At 48.1% G+C, this 19,017-nt stretch overlaps 1 protein-coding gene across 1 annotated transcript in view; it reads right to left on the reverse strand.

Annotated features, from left to right (window-relative positions):
- Positions 1-1,150: 1,150 nt before the first annotated feature.
- The window catches only part of CCDC33 (coiled-coil domain containing 33), a 115,910-nt gene continuing 98,043 nt past the window's right edge, over positions 1,151-19,017 (reverse strand). Inside the window, 8 exon segments of the mRNA XM_036841992.1 lie at positions 1,151-1,264; positions 2,132-2,245; positions 3,229-3,315; positions 4,374-4,540; positions 5,549-5,639; positions 5,735-5,866; positions 6,066-6,154; positions 6,368-6,533. Of these exon segments, the coding sequence (XP_036697887.1) occupies positions 1,151-1,264; positions 2,132-2,245; positions 3,229-3,315; positions 4,374-4,540; positions 5,549-5,639; positions 5,735-5,866; positions 6,066-6,154; positions 6,368-6,533 (960 nt within the window).

The raw sequence follows: 19,017 nt of genomic DNA on the forward strand, positions 1-19,017 counted from the left end.
GGCCTTAACTTCCTGCTCCAGCGGGACGTGCCCACTTGTCCAAGCTCTGGGCATTAGGCAGGGAGACTGAGGCAGAGTCTTTGGTGCATTATTTGGACTGCCTGACAATGGTCCCAATTTCGGCCACCTTAACCCCCTCTGAGCTTCATGACTCCTGACTTGACCAGGTACCTGATCCTTCCTGGCCCTTGGCTACCCAAGTCTAAGTTCTTCAGGTAGACTGGGGGCTAGTGCCGCTAGGGACAGCAGCCCAGCTGGCTTGGCCTCTTCTCCCAGGATCTGCAGGTTCTGAATTCATTCTTGGAGCCTTTCTGCTTTTCCTCATCACAATCCTCTTCCTTGTTGTCTTTCTCTCTCCTTCCTGCTTCCTTTCCTTTCTCCAGGCTTGAATCATCTTTGCTTGGAAATGTTAGTGTTGGAAAGGGCCTTACTGTCAAGGATGTTAAGCTCTTTGGGGATAGATGGGGCAACTGAAGCCCAGAGAGGTTGCTTGAGTCACCCAAGGTCACACAGCATGCTTGTAGCTAGAAGCCAGGCCTCCTAACTCTCAGTGGAGGGCTCTTTCTTTTGGCCCTATCTGCTTTTCTGTCCCTGGACACATTTAGACATGATATTCCCAGCTCAGCCTAGCCCTGGCAAATGGGGTATTTCATACTAACATGTAACTGATTGTTACAGGCAAGTTTCAAGTCTTTCCCTTCCCAAGAAACAGATAAACCAAACTTGAAAAAAGGGATTTCAGATATGATAGATGTTTGGGTGCAGGTAGGAAGTTCCAGCCTCTCACAACAGCTGGCCTCTGGTGGTCTCATTTCTTCCAGAGGTCTGGACAGGCCTTGTCTCCCTGGATCCTGCTTTGGAAGGCCTCTTCTCCCCCATCCCCACCCGCCCCCTGTCTGGGGTCCACTATGGCCTTTGGCTCTCCAAAGATGGTAGCTCCTGGGACAGGCAGGAGGCTACAGGGCTACAGCAGAGGACCCAGGCCCAGAGTGGGGTCTGGAAGGAGGAAGCTAAGGCACCCCAGGCTGCCCTGCTCAACGAAAGAGGTGCATGCTCACTGACCTACAGCGTTTAATAAAGTCATTTTAGGGAGTGGGGCTGAGACTCCTCAGTACACAGAGAGGGAGGCCTGCTCCAAGACTGAGGTCTGCTAGGACTCAGTCTGCTGGGATTTAGAGAGCTTGTTGAGCTTAGTCTCTGAGCTGGGCGTCGAGGGGTCCAGCTTGGAGGGTCGCCTTTGGTTCTTGGAGAGGGTGGAGGGGTTCTGTGGTGGGCAAAGCAAGATGAAGTGAGTATGCCCCTGCCCCCAGCGGGGTGACTCAATAAAATGCATCTTGCCTGGCAAGTCATGCCTCAGAGGATCCGAAATCCAGCAGGCCATGACTTCTCAAAGATTTCCAAACCCATTTCACCACAGCAGGTCATACCTAATTTCTGCCAAAGTCTCCAGGGCTCAGCGGGTGAGTTTGCAAAGGTAGCCCTGTGTTCCTCCCAGTTCCCCCATCCTTTTCAGGCCTTTCTAGCAGGCTGGAAATGAGCAGAGTACTGATGGTTCAAGAGCGGAAGCAATCAGGGGGTTTGCTTTGGGGGGCTGAGTGGCCCAGGGTTGAGCTTGAGGGACAGTTGTGAATAAGCCTATTTGTTCTTGGGCAGCTGGCAGTGTTTCTCTCTGGCAACATGCCCCCACCTCTGGCAGGTCTGCAGCACTGCAGTGGCCCAAGAAGTGCGTGTTCATGGGAGAATCTTAGGCACTGTGGAGTGGAGAGGGGGCCACAGCTACTCTACCCATGAGCAAATCCAGTCCTAAAGTACAGTCAGTGCCAGAGCATTCGAGAAATGCCCCTGTGGGCAAACTGTCAACCACAGCCCCTCCTTTTTGATACTCATCACCACCCGAAGGGGAGGGGGTGTCTTGGCAAGGTTCTCTATTCCCCTTAGACAGGTGGGGGATTGAGATGGGGCAGGGGCTTTGGCTGGTAACTGATCAGAAGTTGAGCCCAGGTCTTCTGACTACCAGCCAGGGAGCAAGGCCCCCTGAACAGGTTTTCACAAGGTCCAGTGACTCGGGGGTGGGGTGGCCGCCAGACCCACCCCCCGAACCCCACAGAGTTCCTCCAGAGGGATCACTCACGGACTCATCTGTGATGATCGTGTTGGAAGGGGGCCTCAAGCCATACTCTTGCTCTTGCAGCCGTGTGGCCAAGTCCTGCTTCTCTCGTCCCCAGCGTCGAGCTGAGTCCTCTAACTATAGACATGAAGAGACACAGCTGGAGAACCACTAGGCAGCAGCGCCCATCCCCGAGAGCTGGGACAGCCCAAACCTCAGCCTGCTCTCTGAGCAGAAAGCAAAACCCTGGGCAACGTGGGCTTGCTACCTTCCCAAGAGACCTCAGGATAACAAGGGTGGGTGGACCAAGCGACAGTTTGAATATGACTGATGGACCCTCTCTGAGTGCCACCAACACACGGAGCTCCAACACTGGTCACAATGAGCCCTGACCCTCCTGACACGCGGAGTCCCATCAGCCCTCAACCACGGAGCTTCAACACTCCTCACGATGAGCCCCAACCCTTCTCAAACGTGCAGCCTCGGCCCTGGTCACAAAGGGAGCCCTGACCCTCTTCACACACAGAGCCCCAGCCCTTCTCTAACACGCAGCCCTGACTCTGGTCACACACAGAGCCCAGACCCTCCTGAAACACAAATCCCTGACCCTGGTCACAAAGGGAGCCCTGATCTTGGATGCAGATCGAGCCCAGACCCTCCTCACGCAGGGGGGGAGTCCTGACCGTAGACAGACACCGGTCACCAACCTGACACACACGGAGCCCTCACCCTGATCACACACAAAGACTCGACCCTCTTCTCACATGGAGCACCGATCCTGGTCACAAATGGAGCCCTGAGCCTGGATGCAGACTGAGCCCCGACCCGCCATACCCACTGAGTCCAAACATGGTTAAACAGGGAGCCCTGACACTCCAAATACAGGGAGCCCCAACCCTGGTCAAAAATTGAGTCCTGACCCCCCTCACACATAGAGCCCTGATCCTTTTCAAACACAGAGCCTCGACCCTGGTCACAAATGGACCCCGACCCTCTTCAAACATGGAGCCTGGGCCCTCCTCACACACGGAGCCCCGACCTTCTGAAACACAGAGGCTGAGCCTGATCTCAGGCTGAGTGGTGAGGCTATCTGGCCTGTGTGACCCCTGCACCTCACCTACCTGGCGTTCCAGGGAAAGAATCCGGCTCTGAGCGCATTCCAGCTTGGCTAGGAGGTTAAACTTGTCTGAATTATTGGCAAGAAGATCCTGTGGGTAAAGCAGAAACTCACACATGGTCCCCACTGGGGGCTGTAGCTACGTGAGCTCAGGAGGCCAGGTGACACTGAGGGAGAAATCAGCCAGGTCTGAGTTCCAAATTCGGCTCCCCGATGCAGAGCCTCAGACAAAGGGCCAAAGACCCTGAGGCCAACAAGCCTCAGACCCCTGCCCGGAGTTTCAGACCTGGCACGTGCCTTTTTCACAGTTGTTCTCCCCACATATTTTGAGTGTATGAAATTTTTGCACACCAATTTTTAAATGTAAAATGCACCAGGGAGCACTAGGTTAGGGCACAGGAAGGAGTCTTGAGCTGGGGATCATTTTGTAAAGTGAAGGAGCTATTCGTAAAGCAAGCGTTCCCCGTCCTCCGCACTTTACGTGGATGTCCATGCATCAGGTGTGCTTTCAAACAGAACTCACCCCCTGCGAGTCCTGGGATGAAGAGAAAAACTCTCCTGTGCCCAGCCCACCCCGCTTTTGTAATTCCAAATGTTCTGTCTTCGGGTTTGCATAAAGCAGGGGCACCTGTAACAGCCTCGGAGGTAAGGAGGGGCCAGGGACACCCACCTATGTCGGCAGGGTACCCTTGCAGTGGCCTGGGCCATCTGTCTCTTGCAGCTTCTCTGCCAGGTCTCCCCTTGCTCCCAACTCCCCAGGGTCCACCTGGGATGGGGGAAAAGGGCTCTCCAAGGCTGTACCAATCCCAGGAGACGCTCCAGAATGGAGTTCTGAGAGGCCTGTGTGGAGCCCAACCGCAGGGCAGCCAGGTGGCAAACGGGGTCAGGGGTCAGTTAGGGGCTTGCTTTCCCTCCCAGGATGCTAAATGAGGGTAAGGGTGAAGCTTTCAGACTCGTGTGTGTTCCCCAGGGGAAAGGAGCCAAGGCCTGAGAGCCAGAGGCTCTCCAGGAGACTCCAGGCACATTGGAGACCCTGGGAAACCTTGCTCCTGGTCTTGGGCTTCAACTTGGATTGTGCCTGAGTGATTTCTGGGTGCCTGGTGACCTGTGCAGGCAGGCCCAGCCCAAGCTTGTGCTGCTGGCTCTTACCAGCAGGGCCTGCTGCTGCAGAATGATGGGGGCTGACTGGTGGCGGCTCTTGTCCAGCTCTGCCCGCAGCCTCGAGTTTTCCGCCAGCAGCATTGAGTAAAGGTCAACAGGCAGATTCTCTCCCGTCGGACCCGGGGGAAGGCCAGAGGCTGAGAGCATGGGGAAGGCTGTGGAATGTGGCCATAGATGTTCATGAGATGGGCTTTCCTGCCTCCCTGTCCCTGGTCCAATCTGCCTCAGCGCTTTACTTCTTTCTGCCCCTCTTCTGCTCCCAAGCCTTCAATGGCTCCCTACTGCCTGTGGGATCAGGTCCATATGCCTCCTCAGGCCATCGTTCTAGGCTCTTTAGAATCTGACCCCAATGTTCTCTCTGATCACTCCCCCACCATTTGTCCTGGGTCTGTTTCAGCTCCTCACCTCTATTTTCCTCCCTTCTCTGCTCCTGGCATCGTCACTCCCCAGGCTTGTGCCTGACTGTTTCCCCTCCCTAGGTTGCCTTCTCATCTCTCACCTTAGCCTCAGCGTTCCTGAAAGGTGGGCCCAGCTTTCACTGTTTCTTAAAGACCTTCCAAAATGCCCCCTACCGACACCCCCATGCAGTGAAGGCTGACACAGGGCTGGGCTCACAGGGGTCCCCAGTGAGGTGGCACAGAAATCCTCTGCTTGGGTTGGCCTGATGTGGGGTGACCTGGCTCTTTCCTGCTCATCAGAGCTGCCTCTGATTGGCAGTTCTAGGTGGCTTTGGTTAACATCAGTGGAGGAAGCAAATCATTGAGTTAACCAGAATTTTTTTGTGTGTTTTATAGAAGCAGACTCTTTCAAGATACAGGGAGATGAGCAAATAATTTGAAGGGCCCTGGAGTTAAGAGGTTGGGAACTGCTGCCCAGACAGCCCCTCTTTGCAGGTAGCCCATCTCTGCTTGATCTAATCTCAGAGCAACTTCCGGAAGGTCTGAGCCTCTTTCTAGCATGGCTCACACACTGTGTCCCCTCCATGTGTTCTGAGGGACTCCCTGGTAGGAGAAGGGAGCTTGGGGGACCTCTGGAAGTGCTCAGTGCCTGACGGAGTGGGGAACTGGCACCCTCTGCTGCAGTTTGAAGGTGCTCCTGAAACTGAGAGGCTCCAAGAAGGCAGGGCCTCCAGGGATGAGACAAAAGCCGGGGACCAGACTCACCCACACTGGGCTTTCCCTGCAGCTTGTTCTGCAGGGGCTCGTTCTTCTCCCGCAGCTTGCCCTCCAGCACCCACTCCATCTTCTCAATCACCTGGAGGGCAGAGCACAGAGGCTGGGATGGCCTAGGGGCTCCACCCCTTCCCGTCTGTGGCTGGGCCTGGGCAGCCGGGCCCTTCTGGCACCTGCCTTCTCCTGGTGCCTCACGGTCTCCTCCAGCGCCTTCATCTGCTGCAGCTTGTCCTGGTATCGCCTCAGCAGCGCCGCCTGTGGCTGCTGAGTCTGGTGCAGGAGGAGCAGCTCCTTTTCTCTATCATTCTTCTGATGGTGGGGGAGGGAGGGGAAAGGTGCGAAAGCAGGGGTGCCCTTGACCCTCAGGGTCCACCCCAGGCCACTCTGCTCAGTCCTCCACTGCCCTGGCCCCCTGGCCCCTATGTCCCTCTCCCTTCTGGCCCCAGACTCTTCTCCAGACGCTCCCTCCTGAGCCCCCTTCCCCTCTGCCCTCCAAGTCCAGGCTCACTCGAATCAGCTCATTCTGCAGATGCTGCACCTTGTCTCTCAGCTTCTTCACGTCCAGCTCACTCAGCAGCAGTTTCTGCTTCATGGACGCTGGTGGAGGAGGAGCGGCTCAGGGAGGAGGCACCTCCCAGTTCAAATCGGCATAGTTGGGGGGCAGGGGTGGTGTCTCTCAGTCCTGGGGTTTGACACAGGACTGGACTCTCGGTTTCCCATCTCAGAGAGGACCCAGCCAGGCTCCTACTAGCCTGTGTCCCGGGAAGGGCTCCCGCCACCCCGTTCCCTTGGTGGCCTGTACGCCCTCACCCAGGTTCTGGGCTCTGTCAGTGATGTCTGGCTCCTCTTGTACCCCCTCCTGGGTCAGCTGGCTCCTCAGCATTTGGTTCTCTGCCTCCAGGATGCTGGTCTGTTTCCGCAGTGACAGGATGTCCTCTGCCATCTTCTGCATGGCCCACCGGTAGCTGTTCATCTCCTGTGGACCCCAGAACTCAGAGCTGAACCCCCAGCCCCACTGTAGCCCCCACCCAATATCTACGCCCACACATGGAAGTCAGTGGGTCACTCCTGAGGCCAAAGAGCAGAGAGAATCCCAAGCTGTGCCCTCAAGTCTTAGCAACTCCTTGGAGGGGTGGTCATGACAGGATCTTCACCCCTTCTGGCCGTGTGAGAGCAGCTGCACAAATGTGCTCTCCTGGGGGTGACACCTTTTCCCAGGAGGCCAGCTAGGGGGGACCCAGGGTTCAGACACCAGGTGAGGAAGCCCATGAGCGATGGAGACTTGAAAGGCTCCAGGGCCAGGCTAAATCATGGCCACTTCTCCACCTTTTCCCTTCTCCTTTCTCCCTTCTCTAATCCCTCTTCTTCCTCATGTCACTGAGAACCCAGGGAAGAATCTCTCTGAAATCTCGCTGAATGCTTCTTGGGATCCAACCCTAGGCACCAGCCTCCCAACCAGACCAGGGGGTGTGAAGGGACACAGGGTAGGTAAGCCTGGGAGATCCAGAAAAGGACTCAGGGTCAGGGTTGGGATCCAGCTACAGGATCTAGGGTGTGAGGTGGGGACGGGATGCCAGGCTCTGTCACTAGGTTAGGAGTAACAATAATACTAATATCTGGTGTTCATTGAGTATTTACTATGTACCAAGTCACCTTTACTATGTACCAGGCCCACCGACTTCATTTAACTTATGAAGGCAGATACTATTATCACCCTCATTTTACCGACGAGGAATCCAAGGCCCAGAGAGGCGAGTAGCATGCTCAGTCACAAAACTAATGAGTGGCAGGGTCAAGGTCTGAAATCTAGGCCTGCTGGCACTTGAGTCCGTGCTCTTAAACGCTGCGCAATCCTGCCACGATGCCCCCATATATGGAAACTTCACAGTATGTTGAGAAGTGATGAAAGCAGGTTACTATAAACAATTATGATCTCAATTTGGGAAAAAAATTCATGTTTGTCCTTGTGTGTGCATAGGAGAATTAATAGGCTATATTTACACGTACTTGTTTCATAATCAGATATTCCCTATTGTTATTTATAAAAAGTTTTGGAAAGGGAGTTTCTTAATATAAATAGTACAACAAAATATAAAAGAGGGACCCAAAATGTGAAGCCAGGAAGCTCGGTAGAGGGGGAGGAGGTAGGAGCTAGGTTTGGGGGAGGAGTGGGAGGAGAGAAGCGAGGCCAGCAGGAGCTTGCTAAGCCCTGTCCTTCCTGAGACTGTGAAGGCCTTGCCTGTGGGGGGTGGGCCTCCTAGGCCCGGCCAGGAAGGGGCTCCCAAGTCCTCAGGAAGCAGAGCTCTGTCCCCAACTCCCACCTGGGCCCCATGCTGACTGAGGATGTGGCCTGGCTCCCAGCCACTGCCTTCAACCTGTTGCATGGTGGGCCACTGGCTGCCTGGGGAGGGGTTTCCAGACAGCAGGGGCTCATCAGACACCACTTGTCACCTGCTGCTGTCTAGCCTTCTGGCTAGACTCCCTCTAAATGGTGCCAGTGCTGGGCCCATCTCCCCAGCACCTGCCCCAGTCAAGTTTCAGGTCTTGGCTCCTCCAGATCTGCCCATCTGGTGCCCTCACACAGCTTCATTCACTAGGACACTCAGCCCAGAGACTGCACACACACAGGGCTTTGTGGTCAGGACTCAGTCAGAAGCCCAGCTTGGCCACTGACTCACTGAGCGAGTTTGGACAGACCCCTTCACCTTTCTGAGCCTCCGATTCCTCTCATGGGAGAAGCATGGAGTATCTGGAAGCTCAGAGTCAGTGTGTGTGGTTCAGGGCCCTGCCTAGGGCAGACATGACTTGGAAGAAGTAGTTCTCATCCCACCCCATTTCTATTCTAGTGCCAGCTTTAATCAACAGGCCAGACCCCTTCCTCTTCCTCCTTGCTACCCTCACCCTGGGTTCCCTTGCTCTCTCCTCTGCTCTGCTCTACATCTTCAATTTATAGCAGCCCCTTGATGGACAGGGATTTGGGAGGTCCAGTAGACTGTCAAGAGGAAGCACATGACATTTTGGAAAAGGGAATTCATCTCTCCTTTCCCTCTCCAGCCTAGTTCAGGCTCTTATCATGTCTGCTCTGAACAATTACAGTAGTATCCAAATGGGTTTCTTTGCTTTAGGGTTATCTTTTAGAGGAGCACACACTCGTCCAAGAAAACATGTTCAAGGATGCTCCATGCACTGCAGTTTATGGTTTTATTCTAGGGCACGCTCAGTCACTGGATACAGGCAGTACTTACAAAGAATGACCTAGATTCGGAGAGGAGATTGGTTCGGGAAGGCAGAGTAGAAGGACATGTGCTCACTCCCTCTTAAGAGAGCACCAGAATCATAATTAACTGCTGAACGATCACTGACAGGAAGACACTGGAACTCACCAAAAAAGATACCCCACATCCAAAGACAAAGGAGAAGCCACAGTGAGACGGCAGGAGGGGTGCAATCACAATAAAATCAAATCCCATAACCGCTGGCTGGTTGCCTCACAGACTGGTGAATACTTATACCACAGAAGTCCACCAACTGGAGTGAAGGTTCTGAGCCCCATGTCAGGCTTCCCAACCTGGGGGTCCAGCAACAGGAGGAGGAATTCCCAGAGAATCAGACTTTGAAGGCTAGTGGGATTTGATTGCAGGACTTTGACAGAACTGGGGGAAACAAAGACTCCACTCTTGGAGGGCACACACAAAGTAGTGTGCACATCGGGACCCAGGGGAAGGAGCAGTGACCCCATAGGAGACTGAACCAGACCTACCTGCTAGTGTGGGAGGGTCTCCTGCAGAGGCGGGGGGTGGCTGTGGCTCACCATGGGGACAAGGACACTAGCAGCAGAAGTTCTGGGAAGTACTCGTTGGTGTGAGCCCTCCCAGAGTTCTACATTAGCCCCACCAAAGAACCTATAGCCTCCAGTGTTGGGTCGCCTCAGGCCAAACAACCAACAGGGAAGGAACTCAGCCCCACCCATCAGCAGACAAGTGGATAAAGTTTTACTGAGCTCTGCCCACCAGAGCAACACCCAGCTCTACCTACCACCAGTCCCTCCCATCAGGAAGCTTGCACAAGCCTCTTAGATAGCCTCATCCACCAGAAGGCAGACAGCAGAAGCAAGAAGAGCTACAATCCCACAGCCTGTGGAACGAAAACCACATTCACAGAAAGACAGACAAAATGAAAAGGCAGAGGACATGTACCAGATGAAGGAACAAGATAAAACGCCAGAAAAACAACTACATGAAGTGGAGATGGGCAACCTTCCAGAAAAAGAATTCAGAATAATGATAGTGAAGATGATCCAGGACCTTGGAAAAAGAATGGAGGCAAAGATCGAGAAGATGCAAGAAATGTTTAACAAAGGCCTAGAAGAATTAAAGAACAAACACCTAGAAGACTTAAAGAACAAACAGAGATGAACAATACAATAACTGAAATGAAAAATACAATAGAAGGAATCAATAGCAGAATAACTGAGGCAGAAGAACAGATAATTGACCTGGAAGACAGAATGGTGGAATTCACTGCCGCAGAACAGAATAAAGAAAAAAGAATGAAAAGAAATGAAGACAGCCTAAGAGACCTCTGGGACAATATTAAACACAACAACATTCGCATTATAGGGGTCCCAGAAGGAGGAGAGAGAGAGAAAGGACCTGAGAAAATATTTGAAGAGATTATAGTCAAAAACTTCCCTAACATGGGAAAGGAAATAGCCACCCAAGTCCAAGAAGAGCAGAGAGTCCCAGTCAGGATAAACCCAAGGAAGAACATGCCAAGATGCATAGTAATCAAATTGACAAAAATTAAAGACAAAGAAAAATTATTAAAAGCAACGAGGGAAAAATGACAAATAACATACAAGGGAACTCCCATAAGGTTAACAGCTGATTTCTCAGCAGAAACTCTACAAGCCAGAAGGGAGTGGCACGTTGTATTTAAAGTGATGAAAGGGAAGAATCTACAACCAAGATTACTCTACCCGCCAAGGATCTCATTCAGATTTGACGGAGAAATCAAAAGCTTTACAGACAAGCAAAAGCTAAGAGAATTCAGCACCACCAAACCAGCTCTACAACAAATGCTAAAGGAACTTCTCTAAGTGGGAAACACAAGAGAAGAAAAGGACCTACAAAAACAAACCCAAAACAATTAAGAAAATGGTAATAGAAATATACATTTTGATAATTACCTTCAATGTGAATGGATTCAATGCTCCAACCAAAAGACACAGACTCACTGAATGGATACAAAAACAAGACCCATATATATGCTGTCTACAAGAGACCCACTTCAGATCTAGGGACACATACAGATTGAAAGTGAGGGGATGGAAAAAGATATTCCATGCAAATGGAAATCAAAAGAAAGCTGGAGTAGCAATACTCATATGAGATAAAATAGACTTTAAAATAAAGAATGTTACAAGAGACAAGGAAGGACACTACATAATGATCAAGGGATCAATCCAAGAAGAAGATATAACAATTATAAATATATATGCACCCAACATAGGAGCACCTCAATATATAAGGCAAATGCTAACAGCCATAAAAGAGGAAATCGACAGTAACACAATAATAGTGGGGGACTTTAACATCTCATTTACACCAATGGACAGATCATCCAAACAGAAACTTAATAAGGAAACACAAGCTTTAAATGACACAATAGACCAGATAGATTTAATTGATATTTATAGGACATTCCATCCGAAAAGAGTAGATTACACTTTCTTCTCAAGTGCACACAGAACATTCTCCAGGATAGATCACATCTTGGGTCACAAACCAAGCCTCAGCAAATTTAAGAAAATTGAAATCATATCAAGCATCTTTTCCTACCACAACGCTATGAGATTAGAAATAAATTACAGGGGAAAAAACGTAAAAAACACAAACACATGGAAGCTAAACAATACGTTACTAAATAACCAAGAGATCACTGAAGAAATCAAAGAGGAAATCAAAAAATACCTAGAGACAAATCACAATGAAAACATGACAATCCAAAACCTATGGGACGCAGCAAAAGCAGTTCTAAGAGGGAAGTTTATAGCCATACAGTCCTACCTCAAGAAACAAGAAAAATCTCAAATAAACAATCTAACCTTACACCTAAAGGAACTAGAGAAAGAAGACCAAACAAAACCCCAAGTTACTAGAAGGAAAGAAATCATAAAGATCAGAGCAGAAATAAATGAAATAGAAACAAAGAAAACAGTAGCAAAGATCAATAAAACTAAAAGCTGGTTCTTTGAGAAGATAAACAAAACTGATAAACCTTTAGCCAGGCTCATCAAGAAAAAGAGGGAGAGGACTCAAATCAATAAAATTAGAAATGACAAAGGAGAAGTGACAACAGACACCGCAGAAACACAAAGCATCACAAGAGACTACTACAAGCAACTCTATTCCAATAAAATTAACAATCTGGAAGAAATGGACAAATTCTTAGAAAGGTATAACCTTCCAAGACTGAACCAGGAAGAAATAGAAAATATGAACAGACCAATCACAAGTAATGAAATTGAAATTGTGATTAAAAATCTTCCAACAAACAAAAGTCCAGGACCAGATGGCTTCACAGGTGAATTCTATCAAACATTTAGAGAAAAGCTAACATCCATCCTTCTCAAACTCTTCCAAAAAATTGCAGAGGAAGGAATGCTCCCAAACTCTTTCTACGAGGCCACCATCACCCTGATACCAAAACCAGACAAAGATACTACAAAAAAAGAAAATTACAGACCAATATCACTGATGAATATAGATGCAAAAATCCTCAACAAAATACTAGCAAACAGAATCCAGCAACACATTTAAAGGGTCATACACCATGATCAAGTGAGATTTATCCTAGGGATGCAATCCCTATCAAATTACCAATGGCATTTTTTACAGAACTAGAACAAAAAATCTTAAAATTTGTATGGAGACACAAAATACCCCAAATAGCCAAAGCAGTCTTGAGGGAAAAAGATGGAGTGGAAGGAATTAGACTCCCTGACTTCAGACTATACTACAAAGCTACAGTAATCAAGACAATATGGTACTGGCACAAAAACAGAAATGTAGATCAATGGAACAGGATAGAAAGCCCAGAGATAAACCCATGCACCGATGGTCAATTGATCTATGACAAAGGAGGCAAGGATATACAAGGGAGAAAAGACAGTCTCTTCAATAAGTGGTGCTGGGAAAAATGGACAGCTACATGTAAAAGAATGAAGTTAGAACACTCCCTAACACCATACACAAAAATAAACTCAAAATGGATTAAAGACCTACATGTAAGACTGGACACTATAAAACTCTTAGAGGAAAACATAAGAAGGACACTCTTTGACATATATCACAGCAAGATCTTTTTTGACCCACCTCCTAGAGTAATGGAAATAAAAACAAAAATAAACAAATGGGACCTAATGAAACTTAAAAGCTTTTGCACAGCAAAGGAAACTATAAACAAGATGAAAAGACAACACTCAGAATGGGAGAAAATATTTGCAAATGAATCAACCGACAAAGGATTAATCTCCAAAATATATAAACAGCTCATGCAGCTCAATATTTAAAAAAAAAACAACCCAATCAAAAAATGGGCAGAAGACCTAAATAGACGTTTCTCCAAAGAAGACATACAGATGGCCAAGAGGCACATGAAAAGCTGCTCAACATCACTAGTTATTAGAGAAATGCAAATCAAAACTACAATGAGGTATCACCTCACACCGTTTAGAATGGGCATCATCAGAAAATCTACAAAAAATAAACGCTGGAGAGGGTGTGGAGAAAAGGGAACCCTCTTGCACTGTTGGTGGGAATGTAAATTGATACACCCACTATGGAGAACAGTATGGAGGTTCCTTAAAAAACTAAAAATACAATTACCATATGACCCAACAATCCCACTACTGGGCGTATACCCAGAGAAAACCATAATTCAAAAAGACACATGCAGAGAGGAAGAGAGAATAAACTTCTTCTTTATTAAAAAAAAAAAAAAGACACATGTAAACCAATGTTCTTTGCAGCACTATTTACAATAGCCAGGTCATGGAAGCAACCTAAATGCCCATCGACAGATGAATGGATAACGAAGATGTGGTACATATATACAATGGAATATTCCTCAGCCATAAAAAGGAGAGAAATTGGGTCATTTGTAGAGACGTGGATGGAGTTAGAGACTGTCATACAGAGTGAAGTAAGTCAGAAAGAGAAAAACAAATATCATATATTAACGCATATATATGGAATCTAGAAAAATGGTACAGATGAACCGGTTTGCAAGGCAGAAGTAGAGACACAGATGTAGAGAACAAACGTATGGACACCAAGGGGGGAAAGTGGGAGGTGGGGTGGTGTGATGAATTGGGAGATTGGGATTGACATATATACACTAATATGTATAAAATAGATAACTAATAAGGACCTGCTGTATAAAAAATAAATAAAGTAAAATTCAAAAAGAAAAAAAAAGAAAATGGAGAAAAAATAATAAAATAGTGCTTAATATTGGGAAGATTCTAATATCCTCCAGTAGAGAACTATTTGGAAATGTTAGATATAGGCTTAATCTAAAAGTATAAAGCAAGCAAAATTGATCTTGTCATTTGTTGATTCTGTCAGTTTTCCTACTCTTATACCATGCTGTGTATAGTAGAGTTAAGAGAGCAGAAGCTTTGAAATTACAGCAAAATCTACATTTACTATAAAACAAAACTCCCAACTTCCCTGCAGAGTGTTGAAGCACCAACTTTTCATCATTTAAGCCTGTTAACGGTTACACCAAACAATTTCACACAAGTGGAACAAGCACATTTGCCTATAAGGATGAAGAATCTTAGGATATAAGAATACATAAACTATTTTCTAAACTGAATTTAATAAAAATTATGGAATGGTCTAATACGGTATACTTATAAGCCCGTAAAATATCTTAAATGCATGTAATACCAATTATCCAATAAAATCTGAAACAGTAAAGCCTAAAAAAAAAAAAAGAATGACCTAGGTTCACTTGTTCTGACACAGAGATGTCCACACTGTATTACTAAGTAAAAAAAATGTGGCAAATTAATATGATCCCATCTGTCACTGGTATGTGTGTGTGCATGTGTGTGTATGCACGTGTGTGTGCATGAGTGCATACATGCAGATGTATAGTTAACAGTGGCTACTGCTCAGTTTGGGAAGAGAAAGGAACACTTGCTTAATCTCTAGTTTTTGCATTTTTACTAAGAATTTGTCCATATATTACTCATGAATTAAAAATAATTTAAACCTAAATACATTGAGGGCCATACCATGTTTCTGGATTGAAAGATGCAATATTTAAAGAGTTAGTTCTTCCCTAAATTGATTTATAGATTCAATGCATTTCCAATTAAAATCATAACATTCTATGTGTATGTGTAGAAATAGATGAGCTGATTCTATGAGAAATAAAAAGAGCAAGTGTAGCCAAAATATTTTTGAAGAAGAACAGGTGGGAAGACTTGCTCTATCAGCTTTCAAGGCTTATGATAAAGCTACAATAATTAAGACAGGGTAATATAAATGCAAAGATTGATAAGCAGACCAAAGCAAAACAAGAGAGAGCCCTGAAAGAGACCCACACATATATGGACCCTTAATATATGACAAAGATGGTGTTACAGGGAGGCAGGGAAAGGATTGTAATTTTAATAAATGGTGCTGCATCAATTTGATATCTATCTGGAGAAAAGGGTAACTTGACTCCTATTACATACCATAATTAAAAATAAATTCCAGGACTTCCCTGGTGGCGCAGTGGCTAAGAATCCACCTGTCAATGCAGGGGACACGGGTTCCAGCCCTGGTCCAGGAAGATCCCACATGCTGCGGAGCAAATAAGCCTGTGTGCCACAACTACCGAGCTTGTGCTCTAGAGCCCGCAAGCCACAACTACTGAGCCCATGTGCCACAACTACTGAAGCCCACGCACCTAGAGCCCGTGCTCCACAACAAGAGAAGCCACCGCAATGAGAAGCCCACGCACCGCAACGAAGAGTAGCCCCCGCTCGCTGCAACTAGAGAAAGCCCTCGTGCAGCAATGAAGACCCAACACTGCCAAAAATAAATTAATGAATTTAAAAATAAATAAATAAATAAATTCCAGATGGATTGTAGATCTAAATGTAAAAGGTAAAACAATAAAGCTTCTAGAAGACAAGGATAAGAATATCTTTATGCACTTTGGGTAGGGAAAGGTTTTTCACAACAGGACATGCCACAAAAGCACGAACCAGAATGGAAAGGATTGATAAGTTAGGTACATTTAAGTTAAGAACTTTTATTCATGAAAAGACATCATTAAGGGGGTGAAATGGGCAGGAAAAATGGGAGAAGATACTTGCAACAAACACAACCGATGATGGACTCATATTCAGATATAAAAACAACTCCCACAAATCAATAGAGAAAGACAGACTACGCCATAGAATAATGGACAAGAGATTTGAACTGGCCCTTGGCAAAATAAGCCAATAATCATCTGAATCGGTGGCCGCCCTCATTAGTCATTTAAAACCACAACAAGATACTACTATACACCCACCACAATGACTAAAACAAAAACAAAACAACCCTGAGCGTATCAAATGTTGGTGATGATATAGAACAAGTAGAATGCTTAGTCACTGCTGGGGGAACAGGAAGTGTCACCATCCTTTCCGAGAACTGCTTGGATACTGGATCCTGTTCAAGTTGAACACATGCATAGCCTATGATCCGGCAATTATACTCCTGAGTATATACCCAGTAAAAATGTGAATGCATCACATTGATACAGTGAATGCATTAAGAAGCAGGGGTAAGAACATTCCTAGCAGCATTATTTGTAATAATCCCAAACTGGAAATAACACAAGTGCCCATCACAGTAGAATGGGGGGACCGTCATGCGATGGGATACTATACAGCAATACAAATGAATGAATGATGGTCACGTGAAACCACATGGAGGAATCTCTCAAACTAATTGTGAGCAAAACAAGTCAGACACAAGGTACCTACTCTAGAATTCCATACAGATTTTCTTCAAAAACAAGCAAACTTAAAAGAGTTAGAAATCGGGGTATTAGATCCCCTTGGGGAAGTGGGGGTTGGGGGACTGGGGGCATGAGGGACCTTCTGGAGTGCTGGTAATGCCACTCTTCTTGACTTATAGGACCTGTGGGGTTACATGTGTGTGTTCACCTTGTGATGATGCATCGCTGTGGATACATTTATGTTTTGTGCATTTGTTTGAATGGGTGCTGTACTTCACACCATGACCCAGATTCCTGTTGTGGTGTTGCCCCTCCACCTACTCCCCCTTCCCCCCAGCTCCCAGGCTGTTCTGGTGTGCGGTGTGGGTGGGATGTCAGCCCCATTCCTGCCCAAGGTAGGGGTTGGGGGAGAGAGGCCCTAGGAAGGGAAGAACCCTGCTGGATGCTGGGGTCCGGGACACCTTAGTCTATGTGTGTGCGGGTGGAGGGCTGAGATCTTCACACTTGTGGTTCAGAATGAGCTCCTGAGGTTTGGACCAGCTTCCTCCTGGCTCTGCATCAACTCAGATGCAAAATCTGAGGCTTGGCATTCAAGGCCTCTTACAAGCCACCCTCTCATGCCCATCAACCCCGCCCTTCCCCTCCAGCACACTCTTATTTCCCCCTTCACACCGCCACTCAGGCTGAACTATCTGCAGAGAACCCCTCCCTCATTCCGACTACCTAACCTTTGACATTTTATAGTCCACTCAGTAATCTGTAATTGCATGAGGACTGACAGTGTGTGCTGCTCCTGAGTGTGCAAGTGTGTGCACACATGCACGTGTGCATGGAGGGAGTCCTGGGGAAGGCGCTGCCGGTGTTTAGTCTACCCCGTGGGTCTAATAAGCTCCTCTTCTCATTCAGGGGTTCACCCTTTCTAATACCCTGTTGTTTTTCACTCAGCAGTCCCGGGGGTGAGCAGAACTCACCCCTCCTCCTTGACGAAGAAAGATGAGGCCCAGAGCAAGGAAAAAAAAGAAATGGAGGAGATGGAGAGCATGACTCCTGATGAAGTGGGGCACCCTTGCCTCATCCGGATGGCTGATGGGTTCTTGGGGACTCCACGCCTTGAAGATTAGCCCTTCCACAGGCCCCTACACCATCCCCAGCCGGGATGCTCTCTGAGAGTGAAATCTCCCCAGTAGGGATGAAGAGGGACCTGCCCCTGGCTTACCCTCCCTCAGTCTCTACCATGGCCGGCGCCCTCGGTCCCAGGGGACCCAGAGAGGAGGCAGCCTGGTGGTCCTGCCCCTCCTCCCCAGCTCCACCCACCCTCACAGCTGAGCCAGGATTCTAGACTGCAGCCCTGACCTCTCCCCACAGACTGGGATGGGCTCCCCACTCAGGGCCATGCTCTGCGTCACAGCCCAGCCTTGAGAACATACAGGACACCATGACCCAGATTCCCGTTGTGGTGCCGCCCCTCCACCTGCTCCCCCTTCCCCCCAGCTCCCAGGCTGCTCTGGTGGGGGTGTGGGTGGGATGTCAGCCCCATCCCTGTCTCCTCTCTGGGCTAGCACACCCTCTAGGGACACTGACCCCACCTGTTCCTGACCCTGAGTGCCCACTGCACCCCCCTCACCCACTGACACCCCCCACCAGGACCCCAGCTCTCAGAGCCAGCTGAGGTAAGAAGTGTCAGGTGGCCCTGGGTTCGAATAACTCCCCTGTTACTGGGTACTGGTGGCCTTTGCTGCACTAACACCCGCTCTCTGGCTCTGGAAGGGTAGTAACTGTTCTCTGAGCCTCAGTGTCCTCATCTGTGGAATGGGAAAATAACCCCACCTCAAGGAGTGGCTGTGGAGTCAGGGAGTGTGAGGAGGGCCAGCCTGGCCTGGCGTATAGGGTGCCTGGAGATGCTACCGCCATCTCTGCACCACCTTTTGAGTGTTGTTGTTTTTTTTTAATTATTCGGACAATAGCCCTGAGTACCAAGCACAGAAGGTATGATTATCTGACTGCTCTCACTTTACAGAAACTGAGGCCCAGTACACACAACACTCTCCCTTACCTTTAATTAAGGAGGAGGGGTGGTGGTTATCTTTCACAAAAGCCTGAAGAGGGCAATGCTTGCCCCTCTCCCCCACAAATAAGAAGTTTCTTATGGTGGAATCAGAGGCACCTCATCCAAGTGGGGATGTTCAAATATCCCTGTGGTCACTACCAACTATGTTGGCCAAAAGGGTCCTTATACCTTCATTGTTCAGATGGGGAAACTGAGGCTAGGAGACAGCAGTGTTCCCAAGGTCTCAGAAACTTGGTTATAAAGCCTTGACTGGGAGCAGCTCAGTAAATACATAGTCAACCAACACTTGCTGAGTGCCGCGTCTGTGCTATGCTGGGGACTCAGAGCCCAGAGGAGCCCAGACTGTCCCCACCTGCAGTGGGCTCCCCTCTACACTGAG

Source organism: Balaenoptera musculus, chromosome 2 (genome assembly GCF_009873245.2).
Source record: "Balaenoptera musculus isolate JJ_BM4_2016_0621 chromosome 2, mBalMus1.pri.v3, whole genome shotgun sequence".
NCBI lineage: Eukaryota > Metazoa > Chordata > Mammalia > Artiodactyla > Balaenopteridae > Balaenoptera > Balaenoptera musculus.